The sequence below is a fragment of the Vipera berus genome (assembly GCF_964194415.1).
Source record: "Vipera berus genome assembly, chromosome: Z".
Lineage (NCBI taxonomy): Eukaryota > Metazoa > Chordata > Lepidosauria > Squamata > Viperidae > Vipera > Vipera berus.
The window spans coordinates 84451118-84478993 of record NC_138205.1 but is presented as its reverse complement, the minus strand read 5'-3'; the positions used below and the strand labels follow the sequence as shown (position 1 = coordinate 84478993).

The 27876-nt window shown below is 37.6% G+C and overlaps 2 protein-coding genes across 4 annotated transcripts in view; one reads left to right on the top strand and one right to left on the bottom strand.

Annotated features, from left to right (window-relative positions):
• The window catches only part of CMC1 (C-X9-C motif containing 1), a 92108-nt gene extending 71562 nt beyond the window's left edge, over positions 1-20546 (top strand). Inside the window, exon 5 of the mRNA XM_081344152.1 lies at positions 20477-20546. The gene's annotated coding sequence lies outside the window, so the exon portion shown is untranslated. The remainder of the gene's footprint in view (positions 1-20476) is intronic.
• On the bottom strand, positions 556-26894 carry AZI2 (5-azacytidine induced 2). Of its 3 annotated transcripts, none has more exons than XM_081344147.1 (8): positions 26660-26894; positions 20414-20643; positions 20030-20155; positions 18763-18862; positions 15538-15677; positions 11985-12043; positions 3635-3750; positions 556-2563 (listed from the first exon to the last, which is right to left on the bottom strand). In XM_081344147.1, the coding sequence occupies exons 2-8, from the start codon at positions 20636-20638 to the stop codon at positions 2208-2210; spliced, it is 1122 nt and encodes a 373-aa protein (XP_081200273.1). In that variant the 5' UTR covers positions 20639-20643; positions 26660-26894; the 3' UTR covers positions 556-2207. The 3 variants fall into 3 exon arrangements, with proteins under 3 accessions (XP_081200273.1, XP_081200275.1, XP_081200274.1); XM_081344149.1 differs by lacking the exon at positions 26660-26894 and adding an exon at positions 25086-25262; XM_081344148.1 differs by lacking the exon at positions 26660-26894 and adding an exon at positions 25150-25262.
• Positions 26895-27876: the final 982 nt, after the last annotated feature.

Here is a 27876-nt window from a genome sequence, read left to right as displayed (position 1 = left end):
AATGCTATATTCCTAAACTGAAGGAAGTTTATACATTCTTAATTATAACAATGAAAGACTACTACAGGATTTGTTTTCTACTCAGATACAGAATTTTGGCCAGAATCAGAATTTGCTCTAATTTAGGATTCTAATTAGTATAGGTGAATATACAGCTCAGAGCATTCAAAATTAAAAAAAAGGTTTCTACCACTTAGCATACAATTGTTTCAAACAAAAACTAACTTATTTAAAAACATGACTGTATCCTCAATGCATTGTTAAAAGCACGAAGCAGCTTGGCATGCTGAATAATGGTAACTTATTCAAGGATCTGTAGTCCAAAAAAGCAGTCCTGAAAACATTACAGCTATGCAGCCACATGAGAAATGGTTGCTGCTACTTTGTTATTACACAGGTAGTTGGTTCTGTCAGCTGAAGTCAGTGGCTTAGATTTATTATATGCATATTGGGGCTTGTTCTATTACTCTACAGGAAGATTGTACTCCCTTGAGTCAGTTATGTTCATTGGTCAGAATGAATTCCTGCAGCTGACACCATTTCCATTAATCACAGACAAGGTAGGATATGTGAACAAGACGAATCTGATGAACATTATTTAGGTGTGCCATTCATTAATACAGGGGCGGGGAAGAAAACCTCCACCCTTTCATTTCCCTCCACAGATTATATTCTCTTCAGTAATGACAAGGAAGAAAGCATCAGTACTGAATTATACAAAATGCAATGCAAAGAAAGGGAAGGGAAGATAGCGCTGCTCATCTGCACAACCACATGGGAAGTTTTTATCTTTCAGAAACATACAATTATTTCTTCCACTACAGATTTTACTTTTCTCTTATTCGCATTTCAAATACACATTCAGAAACAAAGGGGAAAGGGCAGCATACATGAATTTGTACATGTGGGAATGACCAGGTGAGATTTGAGCAATGAAGTAAACAAAACTTGCAGCTGGTCCATCATTATATTGTTAGATCCTTCCCCCCCTCCCTCCCTCTGCATCTTAAAGACCAGGTACATAAAACTAGAGTTGGAAATCTACCCAACAATATGCTAATAAAAGCATCTCTACTGACTTGAGGGTTTAAGAGTTCAGCTGAGATTTACTGCTAATAAAATGAGATAGAAAGGATGCAAAATTATTTCAATGCATCTTTAGTATAGAACAGGGGTGTCAAACTCAATTTCATTGAGGGCCGCATCAGCATTGCGGTTGCCCTCAGGGGGCCGGGTGGGTATGGCCAGGGTGGGCGTGGCCTATTGGGTGGGCGTGGCTAGAGTGCATATGGCCTACTGGGCCATATACATCGTTTGCATCAAGGGTGCCTATGAGGGCCTGGGCAGGAATGGGACAGATCTGAGGGTCTCTGGCAGAAGGAGGGTCTCTGGGCCAGGGCCAAGGCAGTGGGGGCCATTCCCTCACTGTTTCCAGGATGGCTTCGTGGGCCACATGAAACCACTTCGCGGGTCCCATCCGGCCCCCAGGCCTTGTGTTTGACATGTCTGTTATAGAATATCAGAAGTGTGGAAAGATGACATTATTTGGAATGTTACAGTTCTTCCTGGCTATATATTAAGGAGCCTGGATATTTCACCTCAAAATAACTATTTTGGACAGGAAATCCTCAATACGGGAAGCAATAAGTACATGATATTATTTGTGAAGTGGTGAAATATTTTACTACAGCATTTAGAAACTTTTCCATTTTACACTATTTCAATTTTTTCACCATAGGGTAACGAGGATAAGTTGATAAATTGAAAAAAGGAATGAAAGTAATTTCTACACAATTCATTTGCTCCTTTTCCGCATATCGTCCATTAATAAAAAAAAAACAGAGACTGCTTAAGAATTGAATATATTAATTACCTGAGTTTAAATCAGAACTTATCCAAAAACTAAGTCCTTCTCGTAGTCTGTCAAAATGTTTGAATGAACATACTGTGGAGTAATATTATTCATACCACATGTTGTTTCTGTTTTATTCCATAATTTAATACTTTAGAAATCTGCCAATGTGGAATCAGAAAATTGAGGATATAACAGATCATCATATTCTTCTGAATTTAGTGTTTTTCAAGTTTAGATAACAGGGAAAATCTCATCCAACTTGAAAGTTCATTATACTCCTCCCCATTACTTATTTTCTATTAACAAATACAAGACCATATTCAGGACTACTTTCAAGTTCCCCCTACTATTCTTAGCTCTTATGCAAGCAGTTTTGGTTATACTGATCCAAGTTGTTTCCTGGAAAGTTTAAGTGAGTCACTCTGTTTTTCCTTTCCCAAAATACTGTTTCACTAAGTTTTGGAGGGCTTGGAAATACCCAAGAATTATCTTCCAGAGAATTTTTTCCATACGAGTTATGTTCCAGAATTGGAGAGTCACACGCAGAGCTAAATTTCTCATTAGTACATGGTGAGGAAGATGCAAGATCACTGAAAACATCATCACAAAGTAATCTATTTTTGCATATGGCTCCAGAAGCATCTAAATGGAGGTTGGTAGCGTCCCTTTCAAGATCTTCAATACACTGAACAGAGGTATAGAATGGCACTGTGGAAAGAATCAAGTATGTGAATAATTTACACTTAATACAGTTCACATGCTATTAACAGTACCTACCAAATATCTGTTCCTCTAATTACAGATTTATCTCTTGCTGCTATGAGACTGTAGGAAGCTTGTTCTTCCTTTGATTAGTTCTCATATTTATTCCTACACAACCTGTATTATATGGGCTAATCCAGTATGGATGGCCTTTTTAACTTTTAACACACCAGGGGAGTAACGGGAGCTAACTCTTTCCCCACCCCAAACTTTTAACACTTAGCCCTGTGCTTCCTTAAAACAAGCAGCCTCAGAGAGAATCTCTCAACAAAGTATATGAGATAACACAGACAGCAGACTGGTTTTGGCCCTGTACATTTTCTTAAAATTATTTTTAAGTGCGCCTTTCATTTTCACCTTATGACCACATCAGCATGGGCCAATTAAACATACATATTTGATTTGGCTTCCATTCACACAAAAACAGATGACAATTTGTATTCAAGTGCTTTTCAATGTAGGAAAAAAGATTGTGACTTAAGGATTTGAAAATGCAAAAAAATTCCTGAGCAGTCAAGAATTTTCCATTTAAAAATAAGCTTGGAATCACAGTTTCTCTGTAGAAATATTGTATATAATATGAAGCTTAAGGTTAACAAATTGCCATAGTAAAATGTAACAAATAATAGATTTTTCTTTTAATATTCTTAAAAAGTTACTATTTGTGTGAAAGTACATTTGAAAACTGAAGAGTGTTTCTGGTGTTTCTAAAAATATAAAATAGTTACAATAAAAGGTCAAATACAACTCATACCTCGCCTTGTACAATTAAGATCTTATTGAGAGGGGAAAGTGACAAGAGGATACAGCATGAAAGGAAAGGCCCATCAGCAATACCTTTATGTCTGAAGTCGACCAGTTAGAGAAAGTAGATTGGAATTCACAATAAAAAATTAGGCTTATCAGACTAAATTGATGCAACTGAGGTAAGATGTAGTAACAAGCTGCATTTTAAGATGATTTAGTATTGTTCTACACCTTGTTTTCAGATTTCTGATTGTGCAAACCTAAACTTGCCTTTCTTAGTTGTAGATGGAGTCAGTTTCTTTAGCATCTCAGCTTGTACTTCAGTCACCAGATGCAAATTGGACATCTCCCTCTTCAGTTCCCTGTATACCTGCTGAATGTGTTCACTAAAACACATTTTAAGAGTTTAAAACAGATAAGAAACTTTCATAAGAAAAGATAATGATTCAAAGAACAAAAAGGAAAGCTGCAATAGTTTGCTATAAAAGACTAAGGTCTAACTCCTTAATTTATACAAATTATACTTTTGATTCACTGGTTCAACAAAAATGCTGTGAGGCAAGAGATGAAGAGAAAGTTACAGCTGATTAAATCAGACAGCTTCAGCATATGAATGCAAAAAATGTTCATGTAATTCTTAGTTTATAAATATGTATTCAGTGTGCTGAACAAATGGTACTTAAGACTTGTCCTCAGAGTTCCAGTCTCTGCAGTGTCCCCATGGTTGCATGATTGCAATCCAGGTATCCAGCTCACAATTACAACATTGTAGCAAGCCACGGTCATACCACAATTTCCAACCAGCTTTGCACAAATAAAGTCAACGGAGAAGCTAGCGGGAATTCAAAAGTCACATGAGGTCCTTACTTAAGAGCAGCAATCAGGCCTACTGGAATTACTAAACAATAGCAACTTGGTTGCAATTGCCACTGTAAGCCAAAGACTACCTGTATTAATAATGGCTCCCTACCAGTGCTTATCTGCATCTTTTTAATGTGTTTTAATTCTGTCTTTGACACTGATGGCCTTCGCTTAACAATCTTATTTTAAGATACACATGCACACTTATTTGCTCATCCTGAACCACCACAAATGGCTTCATTGGGCAACCTCTAGTTCTAAAATTATAGAGAAAAAATAATTTGCTACTTACCACCCCCTACCACTGATCTCTTATAACTGTAAAATATAGGACTCTTTCCTCTCAGATCTAACTTCTGGTGACTAAATAAACAAGTCTCTGCAGTTTTCTAAGCACCATTTATAGAAGTGGTTTGCCACTGCATTGTTGCAAGGGCTGAATGACTGGCCACAAGTCACCCACTTAACTTCCAAACATAAGCAGGTCACATGTCCATGTTCCTAGTCTAATACTTAACCTCTAGAAAAAATATACAAATTACTCTCATCTCAACTAAGCATCAGGATGCTTAAAATATTTTTTTTCGTCTTTCCCTAATAACTAGCTTTAAGCATCATACAGTCCTTCCTCAAAATTGTGACCTAGTATGTGTAGATAGCTAATAAAAGAATTTAAAAATGTGGGTAGCTGAAAAGAGTATTGCAGTTTATAGCAATGGTCATGGGGAAAAACAGACTCTGAGTTTAAATTCTAAATAGCAGTGTGGAAGGATGATTCGATCTCCATAAATGCCTATCTCTTGCTATGCAACCACACATGTTTAACTTTTATGTTCCTACTGCCTTCTTGTAAGGCAGTAACTCAGTATCTTCATAGATGAATAAAAATATTAGAGGGCTCTCATTCCAAGCTGATTGAATCCCTGAACAGGAGTAATTTCTCTTAAAGCATGGAAATAGACCTGAAAATTCCATAATGTTACTTTTTTTATTTATTTTTTTATTTTAATTCCATTTATATCCCGTCCTTCTCCGAAGACTCAGGGCGGCTTACAAGCTTAGCAGTAGCCTTCATTCTATGTATATGCCTGCTTATTAGGGCTTTCACACACCCCCAAGTGGCATTATTACAAAGTCAGCTTAATTGCCCCCAACAATCTGGGTCCTCATTTTACCTACCTCGGAAGGATGGAAGGCTGAGTCAACCTTGAGCCTGGTGGGACTCGACTTTGAGTGAAAAAAAATTGTTTTTAATCTCATCTTTACTACTTTTATAAATAATTCAAGGTGGTGAACATACTCTTTCCTCCCATTTTTCTACAATAACAATTAGTTGGTCTTAAGAGAAACTGACTGGCTGAAAATTATCCAACAAGCTTTCATGCGTAAAATGAGACAAGAACTCATCCTTCTACTCTGTTGCTTTAACCACTAATTTACCCAGAAATTAAGAAATACTAATTCTTGTATTTCTAATGGGAATGATCGTATCTGCCTATCAAACCTGAAGAGTCTCTGCATCTCTGAAAACATCTCGTCAACTAACTCATCACTGGGAACTACTTTTGGGAAACATGCTCCTATTCTGTTGATGTGAAGGATTAGACCAGGGGTGTCAAACTCAATTTCATTGAGGGCCGCATCAGCATTGCGGTTGCCCTCAGGGGGCCAGGTGGGCGTGGCCTACTGGGTGGGCGTGGCTAGAGTGCGTATGGCTTACTGGGTGGGCGTGGCCAGCTCTACAGCGTTCGCATCAAGGGTGCCTATGGGGGCCTGAGCAGGAGTGGGACAGATCTGAGGGTCTCTGGCAGAAGGAGGGTCTCTGGGCCAGGGCCAAGGCAGTGGGGGCCGTTCCCTCACTGTTTCCAGGATGGCTTCGTGGGCCACATGAAACCACTTTGCGGGCCAGATCCGGCCCCCGGGCCTTGTGTTTGACATGTCTGGATTAGACAGATTAAGCAAGTAGTTTATAGACAAAGAGCAAGTACTGTATACTTTCCATTACTAAAATTTCCTACTAGAGTAGCATTTAGTGCACTGAACTGATAGCTTTTGTAACTTTAAGGATCTACCTTTTTTAAATTAAAGGAATGGACAATGTTTTGGCCAAAAGCTGTAGACAAATTTAAGAGCAGAGTTTGGGTAATGTAACCAAATACCTGCCACTGCAATCACAAAACAGCCATTTATCAAAAGGTAAACCTAACATCTGTATGAAAGGTAAAGAGCCTTTATTGTTTTTAACCTCTTACTATACATAAAAGCAATGTCACATACTTCGTTAATCACATCAAAATTAATTATTTTGAACCAACACAACGTATACACATCTACACAAACATGTATAAAAATGTTAAAATTAAACATTCATAGTTGATCGCATACTTTCCTATCACTGCGAAGTGACAAAATTTTTACAAGAATATTAGCAGTTAAATATTGGCATCCATATTAAATCAAAGGGTACTTGCTGAAACAAACATTTCAAACAAGTTCCTTTAGGTGTGAAAAAAACTGTAGACTTGTTTTCACAGGTTATATGAATTACAGCTGGTTTTACAATACAAAATGTGTATATCTAATTTGCATAAAAGATTAATACAGAAAAGATGTTTTAAAAAGAAAACTGTAATAATGATGTATTGATAGCATCACATATCAAATACCTATTTGGTGGGGGAAAAAGAAAAGCAAAAACATTGGCTAGCTAATTAAATAGTCAAGATTAAGGGACAAACTAAATGAGATAGCAATAGAATGGAAACCAAATATATTTTTACCCATTCACTTCTTTTCTGACACAAGTCACAAATAAAATAACTTCTTGTAATCAAGTCCTATTCCTCCCTCAAGTGGAAAACAAGAAAAATGCATTTGTGAGAACTGAAAATATTAATTCATTGGTTATGTTTCTGATGCCTTTTTTCAGATTTATAGGTGAAACTCAAAAAATTAGAATATCGTGCAAAAGTTCATTTATTTCAGTAATGCAACTTAAAAGGGGAAACTAATATATGAGATAGACTCATTACATGCAAAGCAAGATAGTTCAAGCCGTGATTTGTCATAATTGTGATGATTATGGGTTACAGCTCATGAAAACCCCAAATCCACAATCTCAGAAAATTAGAATATTGTAAAAAGGTGCAATATTCTAGGCTCAAAGTGTCCCACTCTAATCAGCTAATTAAGCCATAACACCTGCAAAGAGTTCCTGAGCCTTTAAATGGTCTCTCAGTAGGAATCAGTAGGTTCAGTAGGAATCACAATCATGGAGAAGACTGCTGACCTGACAGTTGTGCAGAAAACCATCAGACACCCTCCATAAGGAGGGAAAGCCTCAAAAGGTAATTGCAAAAGAAGTTGGATGTTCCCAAAGTGCTGTATCAAAGCACCTTAACAGAAAGTTATGTGGAAGGGAAAAGTGTGGAAGAAAAAGGTGCACACAAGCAGCAGGGATGACCACAGCTTGGAGAGGATTGTCAGGAAAAGGCCATTCAAAAGTGTTGGGGACTTTCACAAGGAGTGGACTGAGGCTGGAATCAGTGCATCAAGAGCCACCGCACAGAGACGGATCCTGGACATGGGCTTCAAATGTCGTATTCCTCTTGTCAAGCTGCTCCTGAACAACAAACAACATCAGAAGCGTCTTACCTGGGCTAAAGAAAAACAGACCTGGTCTGTTGCTCAGTGGTCCAAAGTCCTCTTTTCTGATGAGAGCAACTTTTGCATCTCATTTGGAAACCAAGGACCCAGAGTCTGGAGGAAGAATGGAGAGGCACACACTGCAAGATGCTTGAAGTACAGTGTGAAGTTTCCACAGTCTGTGTTGATTTGGGGAGCCATGTCATCTGCTGGTGTTGGTCCACTGTGCTTCATTAAGTCCAGGGTCAACGCAGCCATCTACCAGGAGATTTTGGAGCACTTCATGCTTCCTTCCGCAGACGAGCTTTATGGGGATGCTGACTTCATTTTCCAGCAGGACTTGGCACCTGCCCACACTGCCAAAAGCACCAAAACCTGGTTCAATGACCGTGGGATTACTGTGCTTGATTGGCCAGCAAACTCGCCTGACCTGAAACCCATAGAGAACCTATGGGGCATTGCCAAGAGAAAGATGAGAGACATGAGACCGAACAATGCAGAAGAGCTGAAGGCCGCTATTGAAGCATCCTGGTCTTCCATAACACCTCAGCAGTGCCACAGGCTGAATAGCTTCCATGCCACGCCGCATTGAGGCAGTAATTGCTGCAAAAGGGGCCCAAACCAAGTACTGAGTACATATGCATGGTTATACTTTTCAGAGGTCCGATATTGTTCTATGTAGACTCCTTGTTTTATTGGTTGCATGTAATATTCTAATTTTCTGAGATTGTGGATTTGGGGTTTTCATGAGCTGTACGCCATAATCATCACAATTATGACAAATCACGGCTTGAACTATCTTGTTTTGCATGTAATGAGTCTACCTCATATATTAGTTTCCCCTTTTAAGTTGCATTACTGAAATACATGAACTTTTGCACGATATTCTAATTTTTCGAGTTTCACCTGTATATCATTTTCTTAACTTCTAAAAAAACAACTGTATAAACAATGTTCTGAAGAAAGGACTAGCAATTGAATTCCATATCTATTTGGTCTCAACCTGCATTATTGTGGACTTAACTACCCCCATAACATATTTAGAAAAATACACTAGCACTAGAACAGGTTTACTTTACTTTGTCACCATGCCAATTTTTTGTTGTGAATTCATTCACAGTCTTGCAATGAATACTACACAAGCAGCTACTAATTCTAAGAAGTAACTACTGTCAAGAAACAATTTCCTACAGCTTTCTGAAAAAGGCAGTGGTTGAATAAAATGCAACATTAGGCTTTATTTTCATCAAAATGCATTATTCTTGCAAATTTTGGAGCATCTTATATGTTCAACTGCCAGAAACAAAAACAGTACTATAATTGCTAAAACAGAGAATGAGTATTGTTGGCTTTATACATATGTGTAAGATATATTTTACTAATTTTAATGGGTCTGTTTTTTAAACACATTTATTATTAAATTTGTATGCTGCCCAATTCCTTGATTTTGGACAACTCACTATAGAAACATTTTAAAAAATATACCATCAGAAACAAAAATAAGGAATAAAATAATTCCACACCCCACTCTAATTTCAATATTAAAATCTTATGTAGGTAGCTTAGTCATTCAGCAGAGGTAATATCTATGAGAGCAATTGTTCGTATTATTCATATGGAATACCACCTTAAGTAGGATTCTGCCAGATCAGAAAAAGAGGCAAAGAAAGCACATTTCTTTAGCCTTTCCCTAAAAGCCATTCATCACACAAAGGGAGAATTTGCCCTCTGTCTCCAGCTAACATGATTACCAGTGTCAGCAGCAAACTCTCATGATATTAAAGTGGCATGTGTACAGCGATGTCATCAGACAAATACATAAGTTGTGACATTTGTATGACACTGTGCTATATAATTCATTGTTCACTAAGATTCTAATGGCAGCAACGTCCACCTGCAAGTACTGATGTTAAGAAGATGGTATAATTGCCAGCTATGGTAAGATCTATATAAAAGTTGAGTGTTATTTTTTTAAGTGACATATGTCTCAGCAGCAAAACCAAAAGTAACGATTATCTCTTTTTAATCACCTGAGAATCACTTTCTAACTAAAACATAAACTATAAGCATTTTAAATACAGTAAATACATTCCTTCAATACTGTATGTCTCAAATAGACACAATTACTATTTGCCATCTGAATTATGGGCTTTTTAAAAAGCTGGCTCTAAAAGCTAGATCACAGGAAAGATTGGCTTATCAGGGGTGTCAAACTCGCAACGTCACCTGGCGTGTCACGATGTAGTGAGACTTTTTTTCCCCCATTGCCAGCAATGGGGTAGGCATGGTTTTGCCATGATACATCCGGTCCATGGGCCGGCAGTTGGACAACTCTGGCTTAGATGGAGAAAATGTTAATTGATAACAACTTTCTAAAATATACCGTATTTTCCGGCGTTTAAGACGACCCGGCGTATAAGACGACCCCCCAACTTTTGAGAAGATTTTCAGGGGTTAAAAAGTCGTCTTATACGCTGGAAAATACGGTACTTTTCTTCAGCTTCAAATTCTATATTTTCATCCCATGATATACCTACCTACCTACACTTATATCTTGTTTATCTGTTCAAAACTACTTCTACTTCAGTTTTTCATTTACAGAACTAAAAGCACTGTGTTGGATGCAAGTTTGGTCATGTTTAGAATTAACAAGTGAAATCAAGAAGTGGTGCAATTAAATTCTAAATGTAAATCTAGATCAATCTATTCCAATATTCCAAAATAGCACCCGTGGGACCAGTGAATAAAGAGCCAAGTAACTTACATAAGCCTAACAGTTAAGACATTAGAAATTATTCCGCTTTGCTAGCAAACTATTTTGCACATTATTTAGATAAATATTTCTCAAGCTATTTACATGTACTATTGGATTGCAATTATCAAAATTCCCAACCACAACTAAAGAAATGCGCCCAACATACCATGTTTCCCCCAAAATAAGACCCAGTTTTATATTTGTTTTGCCTCTAAGAGGCATCAGTTCTTATTTTTGCGCTTACCTTAGAACTGCTGTAGTCAGGCCTCCCACGCTCTGACACCTGTTGCACCACTGCCTGAGTTCTTCTGTGAATGCTTGTGGCTGCATGCCTCCTGGCACATCGCACTGGTGTCACCACTTGTGGCAGGAGGCGCATGCCTCATCACGCCGATTGCACCAGTGCTGCCCCTCAAAGCAGGAGGCCATATGGCGCATGGTGCCATAATTCTTGGCAAGAAGCCATCTGGTGTGGCGCCAATTGCACCGGTGCTGCTGATCAGGGCAAGAGGCTGCATGGTGCACGCATGTGGTGCACGTGTGGCAGTACCAGTGCAGTAAACCCTGCAACCTTCTGCAGGCAGCGGCACCGCCACGATCAGTGCAACGAACCACACAGCCTTCTGCTGGAGCGGCAGCACTGGTGCAATGCACCATGTAGCGTGCAGCTGCGAACAAAAGAACTTGGGCAGCAACACGACAGGTCTTGGGGTGTGGGAGGCCCGGCTGCAGCAGTCCTAAGGTAACTGTGTACGGGTCAGCTCCACCCTCTCACCTTGCCCTAGCTTGATTTTAACACGCATGCCTCATCCCAAAACTAGGGCTTATGTTGGGGTGAAGGCTTATATTAGGCGCATGCGTAAAAATCAAGGTTGGGCTTATTTTCGGGATAAGTCTTATTTTCTTGGAAACACGGTATTAGAAAACCAAAGCTGAGAAAAGCTAATTTTAAAAATGGAGTAAAACATACCTTCAGAAGAAAGATCTGTCCTATCCTTCATAACAATTTATCAAAATTTCTGAGAGAAGAAAAAGTTACTTATTGCAAGATCACTAATAACTGGCCAATTTGAATAGGTGGATTGATGATGAGACAATATTTAAAGTTGCTCTGTCCCATACAGAAATCAAAATCAACAACATTTATTGAAAACCAATAAATGATTGAGTATCAGAGTACAATGTCTTATATAGCCTGCTCTGCATTTTTGACCAATTATCAAAGACAGCGATGAGTTATTGAAATGTGAGATGCATTACTTGAGTGACATAATTCTTATCCAAAACAATTTTCTTGGACTTCAATAAGCTAGTCAAAGGGACTTAGCTGAAATGCATTAAAAATAAATAAAAGCATACCTATGGATATTTTGCTGTTGGATAAACTCTCCATTTATTAAACTTCCTTGGGATTCAACCTGGAAGGAAGCCAAAACAAAGAGATCCTATTGGCTTTTTAAAGATGTGCCTCACTTGTACAAAGAAAAAAAAACCTTTTCCAGACATACCAAAAATGGTTAGTGTTAATAAAATGTTTTGATTTTTTAAAAAATTTGCGGTTGCATTTAATTTCCCTTTCAGAATACAAATCCTATAAAAGTGTCTTATAAATAGTATAAACAATTATAAATGCAATAGAATTTTAAAAAAAGATTAAGTGTGCAAATCTAACCCACATACTAGGAGCAGACTTCTGGGCTTTGGATATTCTCAATGAATTGGGATTTACCGTATATACTTGAGTATAAGCCGAATTTTTCAGCCCACTTTTTGGGCTGAAAAATTCCACTTCGGCTTATACTCCAGTCAACAAAAAAAACTTACTGAGGACTTGTGCGCGGCCGAGGCTTTGGTGCTTCCGGGATCGCGCGCACCTCTCCCAAGCCACCGCCGTCCGGAGACCTGCCGAAGTTTGGGGAGGTTTGGGGAGGTGCGCGCGCACCTCCCCAAATGTCGGCAGGTCTCCGGACCTCCGCGCCCTGCCTACCTGCTTCTTTCCGCAGCGGAAAGAAGCAGGCAGGCAGGGCGCGGAGGAACGGAGACCTGCCGACGTTTGGGGAGGTTTGGGCGCCTCCCCAAACGTCGCCGGGTCTCCGTTCCTCCGCGCCCTGCCTGCCTGCTTCTTTCCGCAGCGGAAAGAAGCAGGCAGGCAGGGCGCGGAGGAACGGAGACCCGGCGACGTTTGGGGAGGCGCCCAAACCTCCCCAAACGTCGGCAGGTCTCCGTTCCTCCGCGCCCAAACCTCCCCAAACGTCGGCAGGTCTCCGTTCCTCCGCGCCCTGCCTGCCTGCTTCTTTCCGCTGCGGAAAGAAGCAGGCAGGCAGGGCGCAGAGGTCCGGAGACCTGCCGACGTTTGGGGAGGTTTGGGGAGGTGCGCGCGCACCTCCCCAAACCTCCCCAAACTTCGGCAGGTCTCCGGACGGCGGCGGCTTGGGAGAGGTGCGCGCGATCCTGGAAGCACCGAAGCAAGTCCTCGGTAAGCTCCGGGCGGTCACTTGCTTCGCGTCTCCTGAGGGAAGGGGGGGCGACGAGCGGGCGTGTTTCCTCGCCTGCTGGGCGCCGCGATTTGCCCGGGGAACGTGCGGGCCCCGAATGGCAGCGTGGAGCGAGGAAGCGGACAGCCAGGAAGCAGGCAGGCAGGGCGCGGAGGAACGGAGACCCGGCGACGTTTGGGGAGGCGCCCAAACCTCCCCAAACGTCGGCAGGTCTCCGTTCCTCCGTGCCCAAACCTCCCCAAACGTCGGCAGGTCTCCGTTCCTCCGCGCCCTGCCTGCCTGCTTCTTTCCGCTGCGGAAAGAAGCAGGCAGGCAGGGCGCAGAGGTCCGGAGACCTGCCGACGTTTGGGGAGGTTTGGGGAGGTGCGCGCGCACCTCCCCAAACCTCCCCAAACTTCGGCAGGTCTCCGGACGGCGGCGGCTTGGGAGAGGTGCGCGCGATCCTGGAAGCACCGAAGCAAGTCCTCGGTAAGCTCCGGGCGGTCACTTGCTTCGCGTCTCCTGAGGGAAGGGGGGGCGACGAGCGGGCGTGTTTCCTCGCCTGCTGGGCGCCGCGATTTGCCCGGGGAACGTGCGGGCCCCGAATGGCAGCGTGGAGCGAGGAAGCGGACAGCCAGGGCTTCCCCGAGAGCCGCGGCCACACAGGGTATTCCTGTGTATTCAGGCTTGCAAAATGGCGGATCGAGCCTCTGCTGGCGGCAGAGGCTTGCAGAACGGCGGATTGGCTTATACTCGAGTCAACAACTTTTTCCAGTTTTTGGGGGTGAAATTGGGGGTCTCGGCTTATACTCGAGTCGGCTTATACTCAAGTATATACGGTAATTTATTAATTTATCATATCTGATTCTTCCATTTGACATATTGAGCTCACAGTGCCAAATTAATTATATATTACATATTGTATAAGCATCCAATGACTAAGAACAGTAGATACGTTGTTTGGATAAGGAAAAGAGAACAGGAAACCACAATTAAAATTGCAATGTTATATTCAGTGATTTGAAAGTAACTTCTAGAAACAAACATGAACTCTAGTGTATTGAATATTTTTCAGGTTAGATAGAAAAATGCTTAATATGTTTTAAATTGTTTTTACTGGAATATTGGTAAATATTTTGAGACATAATAACTGAATAATGTTTTTGTATCCTACGTATTAATGAATTATCTGAAAGCATAACATTTTAAATATGCTTTCATATTTCAGATCCATATAAGGGACATTTGCCTGACCACATTATTCATTATGCATTTTTTAAAAATAGTTCTTACTGCAGAAAAACAATATTTTAAGAAAATAAATCTTTCCATTTTTTTTCTATTGCACAAGTTAACCTCTCTAATTCTAATTCAAATGTTCCCAAGTACAGTTCCCTAAGACCATATTATTTTGGTCATATTAACACATACCAGTTCAGACTATGGCTAAATTCACATTTCAAGTTAGCCTAGGATTTTTTAACAATCATTTCTTGAACAAGAAAAGAGTTTTGTAGTTCATTCATACTGCTAAGTCAAATTGGATAGAATCACACCATATGTTAAGCCAAAAAACCCCTAAATCACAGTATGATTTAGTGAAATTATTTCATTTCTAATCTTTCCAATAACTGGTATCCTCTGGTTTACTTAAATTAATTTTAAAACATGTATGAAACCTTGGTTTTAAATATCAAAGTCTTTTTAAAAATTACTACTTACTACTAAATTACTACTACTTCCATTAGCAATTTAAATAAACATCATTGTACAATCAAGATTGCTTATGATACAGGTTAAGATTTAAATTTTAGTTTGATATAATCATTGGGATTCTATGTATGTCATGCTCCAAAGGATGAGCAAGTCAAAAACCCACATTAAAAATGAAACTTAGATTTTCTGAGAAACAACTGGAATAAAAGTTGAAATGAATAGTCCTACTGTAATTAATAGATTCACAAATAAGTGTCATTAATTACATAGTTCAGCAAATTTTAGGCAACGGATTGGAAAATAATTTTCTTCCTAAGAGAATTATCAAGCTACAATTATTAAGCTACTTTTGGCATCTTGCTTTTATCACCATCTAGTGGAGTTCTCAAAATATGCAGTCTAATTTCACCTGGGCAAGAGTTAAACTAAAGTACATTTTAGATCTACCAAAGTAACAGTAATTGTAATCATCTTATTACCTAATACACTAAAATGAACTAAAGATATAAAGAGACAAAGCCTGTTTTTGACATTATTTAGAAATGTTACCAAAAGTCACAAAAAATTAGAAGTCTCAGTAAGCATTCATGTAGTTTACCAAAACCTAGCCATGTAGATTCCATTAAACTCAAAACTAGAAATTGTACATATCAACATTTAATTTTACCCCTTTATGTACTCTCCTCATAACAAAAATCATAATTCAAAAGTATTTTCCTTACAGATTTTTGCAATTCCTTCCTAAGATGGTTGCATTCTTCTCTCTGTTTCTCCAAATCCAGCTCCAGATTGTGTATTTTCAGCTCACTGTTCAGTCTGTCTATTTCCCAGTTAGATGGGTTAGAATTGAAACTCTTCATCACTGAAAGAAAACACCTTTATTTCCTCAGAATAGTCAAATTAGATAATAAAATGGAACTAAAACTCGTTTCTCATATATCTTTCTGTGAGTACAGTGGTAAATTTGAATCCAATCTTACTTTTTAAGTGTAAAGTTTTTGACCAATCATCAAGTGAGTGTGTTGATAAACCTTTAGCAAAGGAATATTCACATAGAAATATACTGTAATTGTCTATGTTCTCTGATATTAATCTCTAGACACAAAATCTTTAATTTTTTTAAGAAAACCTGAATATATTACTTAATAACGAAGTGCATATAGATTACAATATAAAAATCATTGAATCCTCAATAACAATCTCAACCAGTGAATTTTTAATTGGTACTTTGAAAAAGAAAAGACTGACACAGCAAGTCTATGGAATTATCCAAGGGAACAGTTATCCAATATTAATGAAGGGGTTTTATTTTTTTGAGGCTTGAAACTAACACACCAACTGGATAATCATAAGAATTTATTTTATTTATTTTAATCATTTATTTTTACAGGGTGTATAGGCTGCTCTAATAAGCTGACTGATTCTGGGTGACATGCAACTCCCCAATATATATTTGGGATTAAACAATATATTATAATAGCATAAAACTGAAAGAAATAGAAAATCAGTACACATTTAGGAGTAATAATTAGAGCAAACCAACCCCCATGGCTTGGTAAAACAGGCAAATCTGAATGTCCAGGAGATATTATTCCATGGAAAGGAAGTTAACAGATAAGAAGCTGTGGTTCCATGGTCCATGAAGACCGCCATCTCTAACTGATGAAACACATAAATAGCCTGCCATACTAGATCTTATCAAACAGGCAAATATTGCTGGGATAAGAATGAAGGTTTTCAGCATACTTTTAATGTATCACTCCTCATTTATTTATTTTTGGATGTTCTGGGTATTTGAATACTGTATTCTCTTTTTTCTCTTTTCTGATTAATGATTGCAATAATGTTATTTGAACTTCAAATACTGTTGGGAGAAGACAGTTCTATAGATACCACATTCATCCAGGTATTCAACAACTTCACTTACGCAGCCAGGAGTCAATATGTCAAGTTGGGTATTATCAGCATACTATTATATGTGTGTTTATTATTATATCAGCAGTAAGGATTTTTCAGCTAAGTCTAGAAAAAAATAGTTCCTTGAGGGAGAGTAGCCCCATCTACCTTAAGAGACAAAAATATAATTACTACTGAAGTGTTTTTCCCCCACAAAACTTTTTATCAGCCAGATTTGGTTTCTAAGGCATAGTATTTGAATTAGTAGTTTCTTCTAAAACTTCAAATACTATCGCATAAACAAGAATTACCGGTATATCCATTTTAAGCACTCTTAATATTTAGGTCTGGCACTGGCTCTGTTCTAATCAAGAAAACAAAGCATGATTTCCAGAACTGTTAGTAGCTTTTAAGTGGGACATTCTTCAGCATAGGATATCTAGATTGGGTATTATTTTGACAGCCAAGTTCAGAAAAGGTGCTGGGTAAACAGTGACTTCATTGCCTGAAATCACTTTAGTTTGTCCTCTTCTGAGTTTCTGATGTCAACATCTTTCTGAATGAAACTATTAAAAAGTCTGGGGTGAGGCATCATAAAGTAGAGAAGCGCAAAATGTTTCAAGATCAAAACAACCTGTTCAGACATTGGAGTAGTCTACAACAAAATCAGAATGGAATGTATTGGGGTGAAATATTTCATAATTTTATCAGCTATATATGGGTATCACCTAATTGTATATTTCCACAATACATGTAAAGTTATGGTAGCATTAAGTGATGCAGGGATGCAACAATGGAATTTTCCTGGTGAATAAGCAGAATCTCAATCCAAGAAAAAAAAGGCTAGGATGATAAATGGTTCTTTTGATCAAATTAATAGAGTCATACTGTGCTTGAGAAGACTGTACTCCCCCCCCCCCCACAAATCTCAATAAGAAGTCTGCAATATTAGGATGTCACTGATCCAAGCCAAGGCTGTCATAAAAAAAAATTAACCTGTCTCTGAAGCATGGATAGGTGTACTAGCCTCAATTCATCTGATGAGAAAGAACGAGTTCAATGAGCCACACTGAGTTTATTACTGAATTATATTGCTCCTAATTGTGAATCTGCTTTTAAAGATGATTCAGTAACTACAATTAGATCAAAATATAACCACAAGGTTGCAGAACTGGGATATATCATGATTAACATCTTACTTGCTTGTTGCCAACTATAAAATTAATCCAGTTTATTTCCAGGCTCAACTCAAAAGTCCTTGTTTTTATTACTAAAACAAAGTAGCTTAGAGATGTTGATGTCTTGATGTCTCAAGTTTCCTTATCTTTATATAGGTACAGAGTGAGCGCCTGTTACTCGTCCCAGCTTCTGCCAACCTAGCAGTTCGAAAGCACGTAAAAATGCAAGTAGAAAAATAGGGACCGCTCCGGTGGGAAGGTAACAGCGTTCCGTGCGCCTTTGGTGTCTAGTCATGCCGGCCACATGACCACGGAGATGTCCTCGGACAAGCGCTGGCTCTTCGGCTTTGAAACGGAGATGAGCACCGGCCCCTAGAGTCGGAAACGACTAGCACGCATGTGCGGGGGAACCTTTACCTTTACTTTTTTATGTATAGATGGGCCTACTTAGAATTGGTTCTTGCTTACAGAATTCTTTCTCCAGTGAGATGGACACATACCAGCTAGTTACTCTTGGACTAACTCTAAGACTTGTTTCTAAGTTTTTATAACAAAAGAAATGTTTTGCACTAAATTCTCACATGTTCTGAAATTGCTCTAATACTTTGTTATTATTTGTTGGATTTATATCCTGTTACAGTCACCCAGTGAGCTTTCATTGCTGATGTTTGAAGTTGGGTCTCTTAGTCTTAATCAATACCTTTCAATACCTTAATCACTACTGAACATTATACTACATTATACACCAGAAATAACAATGCCTTAGTTACATAAAAATATTAATTAAATATATTAATTATTAATTTTAAAAAAGATTGCAGGTCACAGCACTTGGCATATATGGATACTGTTATATACTCAGACAAAGTGCACCTTGTTGAGTTTCCACTTCTGTTCTTAGCTGTAAGAGTTCTACTTCTTTAGACTGCAACTGCTCATTCAAGATTTTCACATATTCTGTATTCTCTTTCATCTAATTTGAGAAATATAGAAATTGTCAGGACTTTATTATTATTCTAGTTGAAGTCCGATTCTAAAGATCAGCTGGTACTTCATAAAGGTTTGGCCAAATTACTGTGCTACTTTTACTGTTTCAAAAGCCTTACCAGTTGAAAAAAATAGCATGTGAGTACTTTTTATGCACCCTGAAAATATTGTTTTGCTTTTAGGGCAGAAGAAAAATCTTGTTAATTGCTAATTAATAATCAATTAAATAAATAATACATCAAACTGAACTCAGGTAGCTGGCATGCTTTCCAAACTGATCACCAGCTTTTCATTCAATCTATTTTTCATCCTACAAAGTTTCTGCATTCCACTTAATTTTTAAACAACATATATAAAGTAGTCCTCAATTTACCACCACAATTTCTGTTACTAAATGAGACATTTGTTAAGTGAGTTTTGCCCCATTTTATGAGCTTTCTTGCTATAGTTGTTAAGTGAATCACTGCAGTTGTTAGTAACATGATTGTTAAGTGAATCTGGCTTCCCCATTGACTTTGCTTGTCAGAAGGTGACATGAGGTGATCACATGACCCCAGGACATTGCAATTGTCATAAATATGAGCCAGATGCCAAGCCTCTGAATTTTGATCACATGACCATGGGAATGCTGCAATAGTCTTAAGTGTGAAAACCAGTCATAAATCACTTTTTTCAGGGCCATTGTAACTTCAAACAGTCACTAATTGAACTGTTGTAAATCGAGGACTACCTGTAGTCATTTGTACTGAATCACTGGAGCTTTGACAACTATGTTTTTGTGTGAATCTCCCTTTCATTTATTTAAACAGCAAATTCAGACATTTAATAACAGAACAGTTAGGAAACAAATGGGGTCACTGAAAAAAAGAGAAAATATCAATGAAAGTAGATGCAGAAATTCAACATTTTTAAAAATCTAGGAATGATTTAAGCCACACATAAGTATTCCTTAATCGAGTTCTTTTGATGTTAAAAAAGGATATACTCTCATTTTAAACCCATACATAGAAATAAATATGTTAGTGTGTATCTTTTGCTAGATCATATTCAATGTCTTCAGTGATCCAAACTTAATTTTCTTTATAATGTTAAAATATTTTTACATGAGATTCATGCAACGTTCTTGTTTTTTTTATGCTACTCCAAAACATACTGTTTTATCCAGTTGACTTTTTAGATGATCTCTTTCAATACAAGATTCACGATATGCTTGATAAGCCTTGTTAACTTGCTCACGACCCACAGAACTTGTTGCTTCTTCCAAATGGGATTCAAGAAGCTAAAAGATTACAACAAGATGTGGCTTAATTATTATTTAAACACTTTCAAATATTTGTTTAATGTTAAACCAGGTGAATTACCTTAGACCCAGCCATAAGTATTGGGTAATGACTTCCAAGTACTGAATGAATCTGCTTAATTACTTTACACATTACTTAAGATAAAAGCTAGTTTTTTTAAAAAAAATCATAGTTACTAACAATAATGTTGAATGATATAATCTTGAAAGAAAGCATATTTTGCTAAAAATACTTGCCTTTTCTTCTAACAATCTTACTCTTTTCTTTAAGAAAGAATTTTCTCTTTCTGTCTCTTTCAGACGCTTTTTAATATCTTCATAAGCAGTGACAAGGGCAAAATGTGAAGCAACTGATTCTTCTCCTGAAAACACTGGAATAGGAAATTGTCCATCTTGTCTGTAATGAGTGTCTGCTTTTTCATGGTTCAGGATATCAATATCATCTTCAGCTAGTTCTTCCATGATAGCTAAATAAAAATAATCATAACATTGTTAAGCATCCAGTATGCACATACATGGCATTTGTTGGATTTTTGCAATTCTGACAAAATATTGGGCTATATCCAATCTTGTTTGAATTGTCTTCCATAGAACAACACGATTTCCTCTTAATCTTCTATCCTTCCTGCTACTCACCCTTCTACCATCTGCTTTGGCAGGCCTTCCAACATACTGGAGAAAAATTAGAAAGGGCTGGGGTGCATACATAGAAAGAGGTTCATCTGTTCTTTGCTTCCATGCCATTCTTTTAAAGCTGAACCTAAGAACTTTCCAAAAAGCTGCTTTTTTTCTAAAATTTCTTCTTAAAGATGGCTATTTTGGAAACAAAAGAGCACAGCTTGGACTTATGGGCTGTCAATGTTTTGTTGAACTTTCTTTTTTTTAATCTCATTTATATCCCGCCCTTCTCCAAAGACTCAGGGCGGCTTGCAATCTAAGAAGCACAAATCAATGTGCTTAGCAATAGCCTTCATTCTATGTATATACGTGCTTACTAGGGCTTTCGCCCCCCCCCCAAGCGGCATTTTTACAAAGTCAGCTTTTTGCCCCCAACAATCTGGGTCCTCATTTTACCTACCTCGGAAGGATGGAAGGCTGAGTCAACCTTGAGCCTGGTGGGACTCGAACCTGCACTAGTTGCAGGCAGCTGGTGTTACTTAAGGAGGCATTAGCCCACTGCTCCACCATATTAAGATAATATTTATCATCTCATTTTCACATCTCAGTATGGCAAAGTAATTGCAAAGTATATAACCAAAACAAGTGAAGTAAAATATCTATTAAAAAAAAATCCACTTAAAAGTAGCCCCACTAAAAAGTATCATTACAAAAGTAACAAAAATAGAGCTTTTTCAGTCTGCTTTAGCTGGAGTATTGGATAATGGCATTTCATCCAAAAGTTTCAAGCAGAGATTTACAGAAGTTGCTGACATCTTCCCCTTTGAATAAGTTACATCAATTTTAGTTTAGCATAAATTCTTGTCTTAAATTTTAGATATATTGTTTGCTTTCAGATATTAATTGAGATAGCTGGTGAAGACTTTGTGAAGAGCATTTATAAAAAGGAATATTATAGGTACCTAAAAGTGGTCCTTTCAGACAAAAGATACAAATCAAAGAGTTGTATCTGAAAATACATTTTTAGGAAGAGGATTCTACATAATGAAACATTTAAACTTGCATTGTAACAGGAAGGCCAAGTACCAGACAGATAGGTAGGTGGGAGAAGAACAGGTATCTTCAAATTTTTACAGAAAGATATAAACTTGTTAGAAGATAATTTATCTTCATGTAGTACAAGAGCATAAATCAAATCTTGAATATGTTCATCTATTTCTGATTGTTTAACTTAACTTTCAAATAGGTTTTTCCATTTTCTCCAGCCTCAAACCTTTTTCAACAAATATAATACATTAATTATTTTTAAAGTTATTCTTCTCATTGTTTCAAGGAGAAGGACTTCTGGTTTGCCATCGGTGCCTGTGGACGCATGGAGGCGAACTCCGTCTTCAGCGTCTGATTTCATCCCACTGGGGGACCCTGGAAAGGGTTGAAATTCGCCCTGTAGGGGCGATGAGCGAGGAGGGCATCCCCGCCTGATCGCGGGAGGGCGGTAGCCCTTCCGCTTGATCTGGGACAGCTCTCCAAACCGGCAGGAGAAAGACCGGCCATAGCAATATGGCTCGTCATTAAGCTGCTGACAGCCGAAGTCAAAATTACTACCAAGCACCTTTAAAGCAATACAGATGAAACTGGGTGAGATCTGATCTTCTGTTTAAGATTCTAAATATCTTTCCTGCAAAAGCTGCCCTAAGTATTTTTCCTCCTGTGAGGAGAGAGGGAAGGGAATTCCTGCCCCACCCTCTAAGAGTAGTGGCGACTGACTACCCAGGGGAAACAAAGCAATTATAAAAACAACTTTAATCTAATTGAATGCATATACTTTTGAAATTTCGGGACAAAAAAGTTTTCCTAAGTTTTCTTATTCCTATTTCCACTGGATACGCTGATTTTTATCTAAAAAGAAAAGAAATAAACTTTGAAAAATTATTATAAAAACGGGGGACTTAAAAAGTTTTAAACGGCATCGGTGACATCTTGTGGCAAAGTATTACAACTTGTTATAGACTAAAAGAGACTTGGCTTGAAGCCTAGAATTTAGAAAAAACTCTTTGACCTTGTCAGATACCACCTGTGAAAAACTCAGCTGTAAAGAAAGAACTGCAGGGTGGCATATCTGGCCTGCTTGAATTATGAAGATAAACCTTTACTGATTTTCAGAGCTATATGTAGGAAATTGTTTTCCTATTTCTTTACATGAGAAGTATCTGTTATTATACAAGATGATGGAATACTTTGGATTATAAATTCTTATTTGGCAAACAATTTCCACTATAAAGACTACCTACAACACATCCCATACCTAGATATAAAAAACAAAAAAAAACTTTTTTTAATGTTTGATTTTAAAATTTTTCAAGAGAATATGGATGAAGATCAGGAAAAAATTCGTTATGTTGAAACCATTCTTTCAACGTGTAACAAAATAAGAGGCAACATAAAGGAACAAGATGGCTGCTTAGATATACAAACCCAGATCTTGACTACAACCAAAGAACTAACAGTGCAACTTCTTCCACAGGAGAAGTGGAATAACTACATACTAAGACAGAAGACCCAACTGACCAACAGATCCGGCCAACGGGAAAATTAGAAAAGAGAGTGACAACACTGAAAATGGAAAAGACTTTTACATAAATCAGAAGAAATTTGAGGAAAAGGAAGAACAGATTGAATGGAAGATAAATTTATCAGGACAATTGTGGGAAACTGGAGTAATAGGGAGGAGATTAAATGAATATAATTGGGCTAGTCCTTCCAAAAAAAACTGTAATTAAATGATCTTTCTTATTTCAAATAATACATATAATAATAGAGGGAGAAACTGTTTGAGGATTCAAAAGTACTGACGTGGAAGGTTAGTTGGCAAAGGAAAAAAGCCAGAGTAAGGCTGAAAGAAACTAGGGTTTTGATCTAGTAGAGGGGATTTTATACTATTGATTAGTGGGTTGAATATGGTGGAAATAGATAATTTTTAGAAAATAAAGTAATATTAAAATTGAATAGGTAAGATGTGTAATAAAATTAATAGACTTTTGGTTTAATATTGTGAAAAATACATAACTTTTAGAAAATATAATATTATATGCAAATAGACAAGATGTGTATTTAGAATTTTAGATTTTGTTATAAAAAGGGAAAAATGTAGAAGTTGAGATAAGGGAAACTCTGGTCACCTAAAGCTTGGAAATTATAATATACCAAATGTTAACTTGAATATTGAGGGGAAATTAAAGCCTGGGGAAAAAAGCAATAAAGGACATTGATTGTATAAGGATTGAATGCAAACACAATTAAGATATGTATAAGCTAAAAACTATTGATAAATGTAACAAAGATGGTTGATAACAATAAGAACTATATTAGCTCAATATGAGATAGTAGATACTAAGGGAAAAAGAGAGAAAATATTTGATGTTGTAACTTGAGATTTGTGCTAAAGATTTATGTCTGTTATTGAATTATTGACTACCCAGCCACCACGTTCCTTTTTAAATGTTTAATTGTAAAATTAGAAAACTAATAAAATACTATATAAAAAGAAACCAAAGGAGGAGACAGAGATGAGCATATGAAATATATAAACTAAAAAAGCATCTTAGTAACTCCTGAGTCTTCCTATGAAACACTGGAACTTAAAAGAACTAGGGTGGATAATAATTGATGATTTTTAAAAATAAATAAATAAATAATCAGATTTTTTTATTTAAATTGGATTTTTTATTTAAATTGGATTTTTTTATTTTTATCAAATTTATTTTAATAAAATGCTTTTGGATTAAAATCTGTCTAAATATAGTTTTTTTATTTAAGATATATTAATAATTTACTTTATTCAGCATTAAATGGAGCTTAGTTATATAGCATGAAGCTGTATCTTCTGCAATATTTACATTTTTGGTAAACTCATTCAATGAATCCAAGCTCTGCAAGCTGAGATAACATGAACTGCGTTGATGCATTCACACAATTTCATAGTAGCCATGAGATAAATCATAAAACAAAGTTTAGGAATATTCCTTTATCCCATTGTTTTGCAAATCTATGTACACTACAAACTCTATGATTGTTTGAAGAGAAATGCATCTGTACCAGGCTCTAAGTGTTTTAATTAAAGAATTTGAGTAGTTTTCCATCTATGTGTGATTAACCTATTAACCTAAAATCGGTTCTGAAATCACTGTTTTACTAAACTGACAGCTTATTATTCTAAATAGGAAACCTTAATTTTGTTTGTAAATAGTAATATTAAAGATTCTAACTTCTAAATGCAAGAATGAATCCTTACATTTAAACAGCACCTGTCATTTCAGATCCATCATGGCAGCGCCTGTTAGTGGGCATCCACTCACCTGCTCCCAGCCACGTCCCTCACATTGTTGTATCACTGCCGCATCACCAGCCGTCCCATTAAAGTGAGTGGGACTGTCGGTGAGTCAACAACGGGTCAGAGGAAAATCCGCTGTGGGACAGAGATGACAGTTGCTCTTTAAAAATTATGATTTAAATCAAATTGATTTAAATTGAACCTTTTTACTAGTGATTTAAATCCTGATTTAAATCCTGATTTAAATCGACTTTTTTTAAATCAAATCCATCCAGAAAAGAACCATTAAGATTTAAAATATTTAAAAAATAATTAGGGCAGGAGTCAATTAAATTGTCCTAACTTGTTAAAAGACCAAATCTCAGAACGAGAACAGTCGCAAGTGAAATCACAACTGTGTTTAAGACCTTACTTCACCATTCATTTGCTTTACAGACTTGCAAAGGTCATAAATGTGAGGATTGGTTGCAAAGTTAATTTTTCATCACCACTGTAATTGCAAACAGTCACTAAACGAGACCATCACTAAATGAGGTATATCTATATTCCAAACTGAACCTTACCCCAACCTACAATTTATTCTGCAAAGCTTAACTAACCATTCATAAACAGCACTAACAGTTTCTTGCATCTTTCATTTGAAACATACATTGGTATTGGCCATGTTTTAGAAATCAAACAAAATAACATGTTATCTGGTCTGATTATCCCTGATAACTACCATGAAGAGCACCCTTCCTTTCTGAAATGCTGTCAGTTATTTTTCATTCTAAATTTCTCCTTATTCTTTCATTAACAATCAAATTCAAATTACAAAGATTCAGTTCTAAGCATATACAAGGAAAGGATTCTGGTGACCTCTGCAAACAATTTCAAAACTGAAAGTTCTAGATATTCACAGAGAAGTTTCAAGGAAAAGTTTATAAATCACATTTATACATTGCTCAACTCATAACAATCCTAGGTAGCTATAAATGTGATTTATAAAGAAAGGTTTCAGAGAATTTGAATTCTCATAAATAGAAGGAAAAGGAATATATGCTTGGCCTTTAGTATTTTGTGTATCAGAGTAATAGTCCACAAACAAATCCTCTCATTTGTGGAAAAAAGTTATTAGAGATAGTCAAGCAATTATTTTCCACATAAAGAAAAACTGCAATCCTATGCGCACATACAACGCACCAAGACTTGTTAAACACAGTAGAACTCAGTTCCTATAATATTTTTAATTAGATAAAACCCAGCAGAGGAATTTGCACAAAATGCCAAGGTTGGTTATGTTGACCTTGCTGTATCTTATTCGCATATATAGATCTCATGGTCAGTTTGTGGTTCAATAAATTCTACAAAACTAATCAATGGGTTAATTCAGTAACCAGTGCTGGAAACAAAACGCTGGCCAGTGCTAAGCTACCCCATCCCAAGTTGGGGCCCCTATTTTGTGTGTGAGGAACAGGTCACGTGACCCTGGGGTTTTTCTTGGAAACTCTTCCCCTAGATTGGCGGGCCAGGGAAGAGACGCCAACAAGAGTTACCTGCAACCACCAAGCTCGCGGCAGAAGTGGGCGGGACCCCTTCGTCTACGTTCGCACCAGTTAACAGGACAGGGTCGCTGCGGGGAGAATAAGAAGGGGAGGCCACTTTAGCTTGGACTTCTCATCTTTTCCTCGCAGCCTAGAAGCAGCTATAACTTCAGAGTCCCCGGCAGCCGCACGATGCCTTTCTTTCTCTTTCCTGCTTTCACTCCCTCAGACTCAGCAGGAATCTCTGACTTCCATCATCTCACATGACAGTAACGTGTACAGGCAATACCCGCCCACTTCAGTGGGGGAAATGGGTATCAGCAGCGAGGTATGCCGGGATTCGTAGTCTCCTCACTGATTTTGCGAGGCTGTAGAACCAAACCCGCCCTGGCAATTCTTTTCTCGGGCAGTTCTGTTCCCGGCATGCAATTGGGGGGAGGGGGTTGAGAGAAGAAGGAGAGAAGGGAATTGTAGTCCGTCCCTGCCGGCAGATTTGTTAGAACGGTACGGAGCTACCTCACGTGGTGAGGTATGGTCTTTATTTCCCCTCAGAGGGGAAAAAGCTGGCCATCTATTCCATTTTCTCATTGTGAAATGAGATGGATCTGCTGATCTGTCTTTTTGTTCATTTCATATGCAGGAATTGTACAGAAGTGTAATAACAGTGTTGTCAGTGCAATGAACAAAAGAAAATGAAACAAATCGGATGAAGCACCAGCATGAACACGTGAAAAAGTCCCTCTACAACTGCAATCTATAGTGATTGATCTAAAAAACAATGCAATCGAATTGACTTGAAAAGGCCAAAACAATAAAAAAAAATCAGGCAATATTATTATTAAAAATTATATATTTTGTATGTATTTTTAAGGCTGATAACATTTGGACATTTGAGAGATTGCAATTGTCCATCTAGCCTATAAGGTATTGGTTTAAGACTGATCATCAGTACAACTTTTTTAACATGTATTGCCCTGTTCACCGCCCTGAGTCCTTCGGGAGAAGGGCGGTATACAAATATAATTAAAATAAAAATAAAAAACTTTTAGATTAGAGGAATTGTAAATTAAAATGTTACAAAGATAAACTTTTACATGTTTGGGGAAACATTTCATAATTGAAGCAATGTCTTAACACTTTCCAATTGAGAAGGCATTTGGAGAAGGGAAGTATCGGTTGAAGATGTTAAATTATAAAAAAAAAACTGCATATGGACAAACATGATCAAT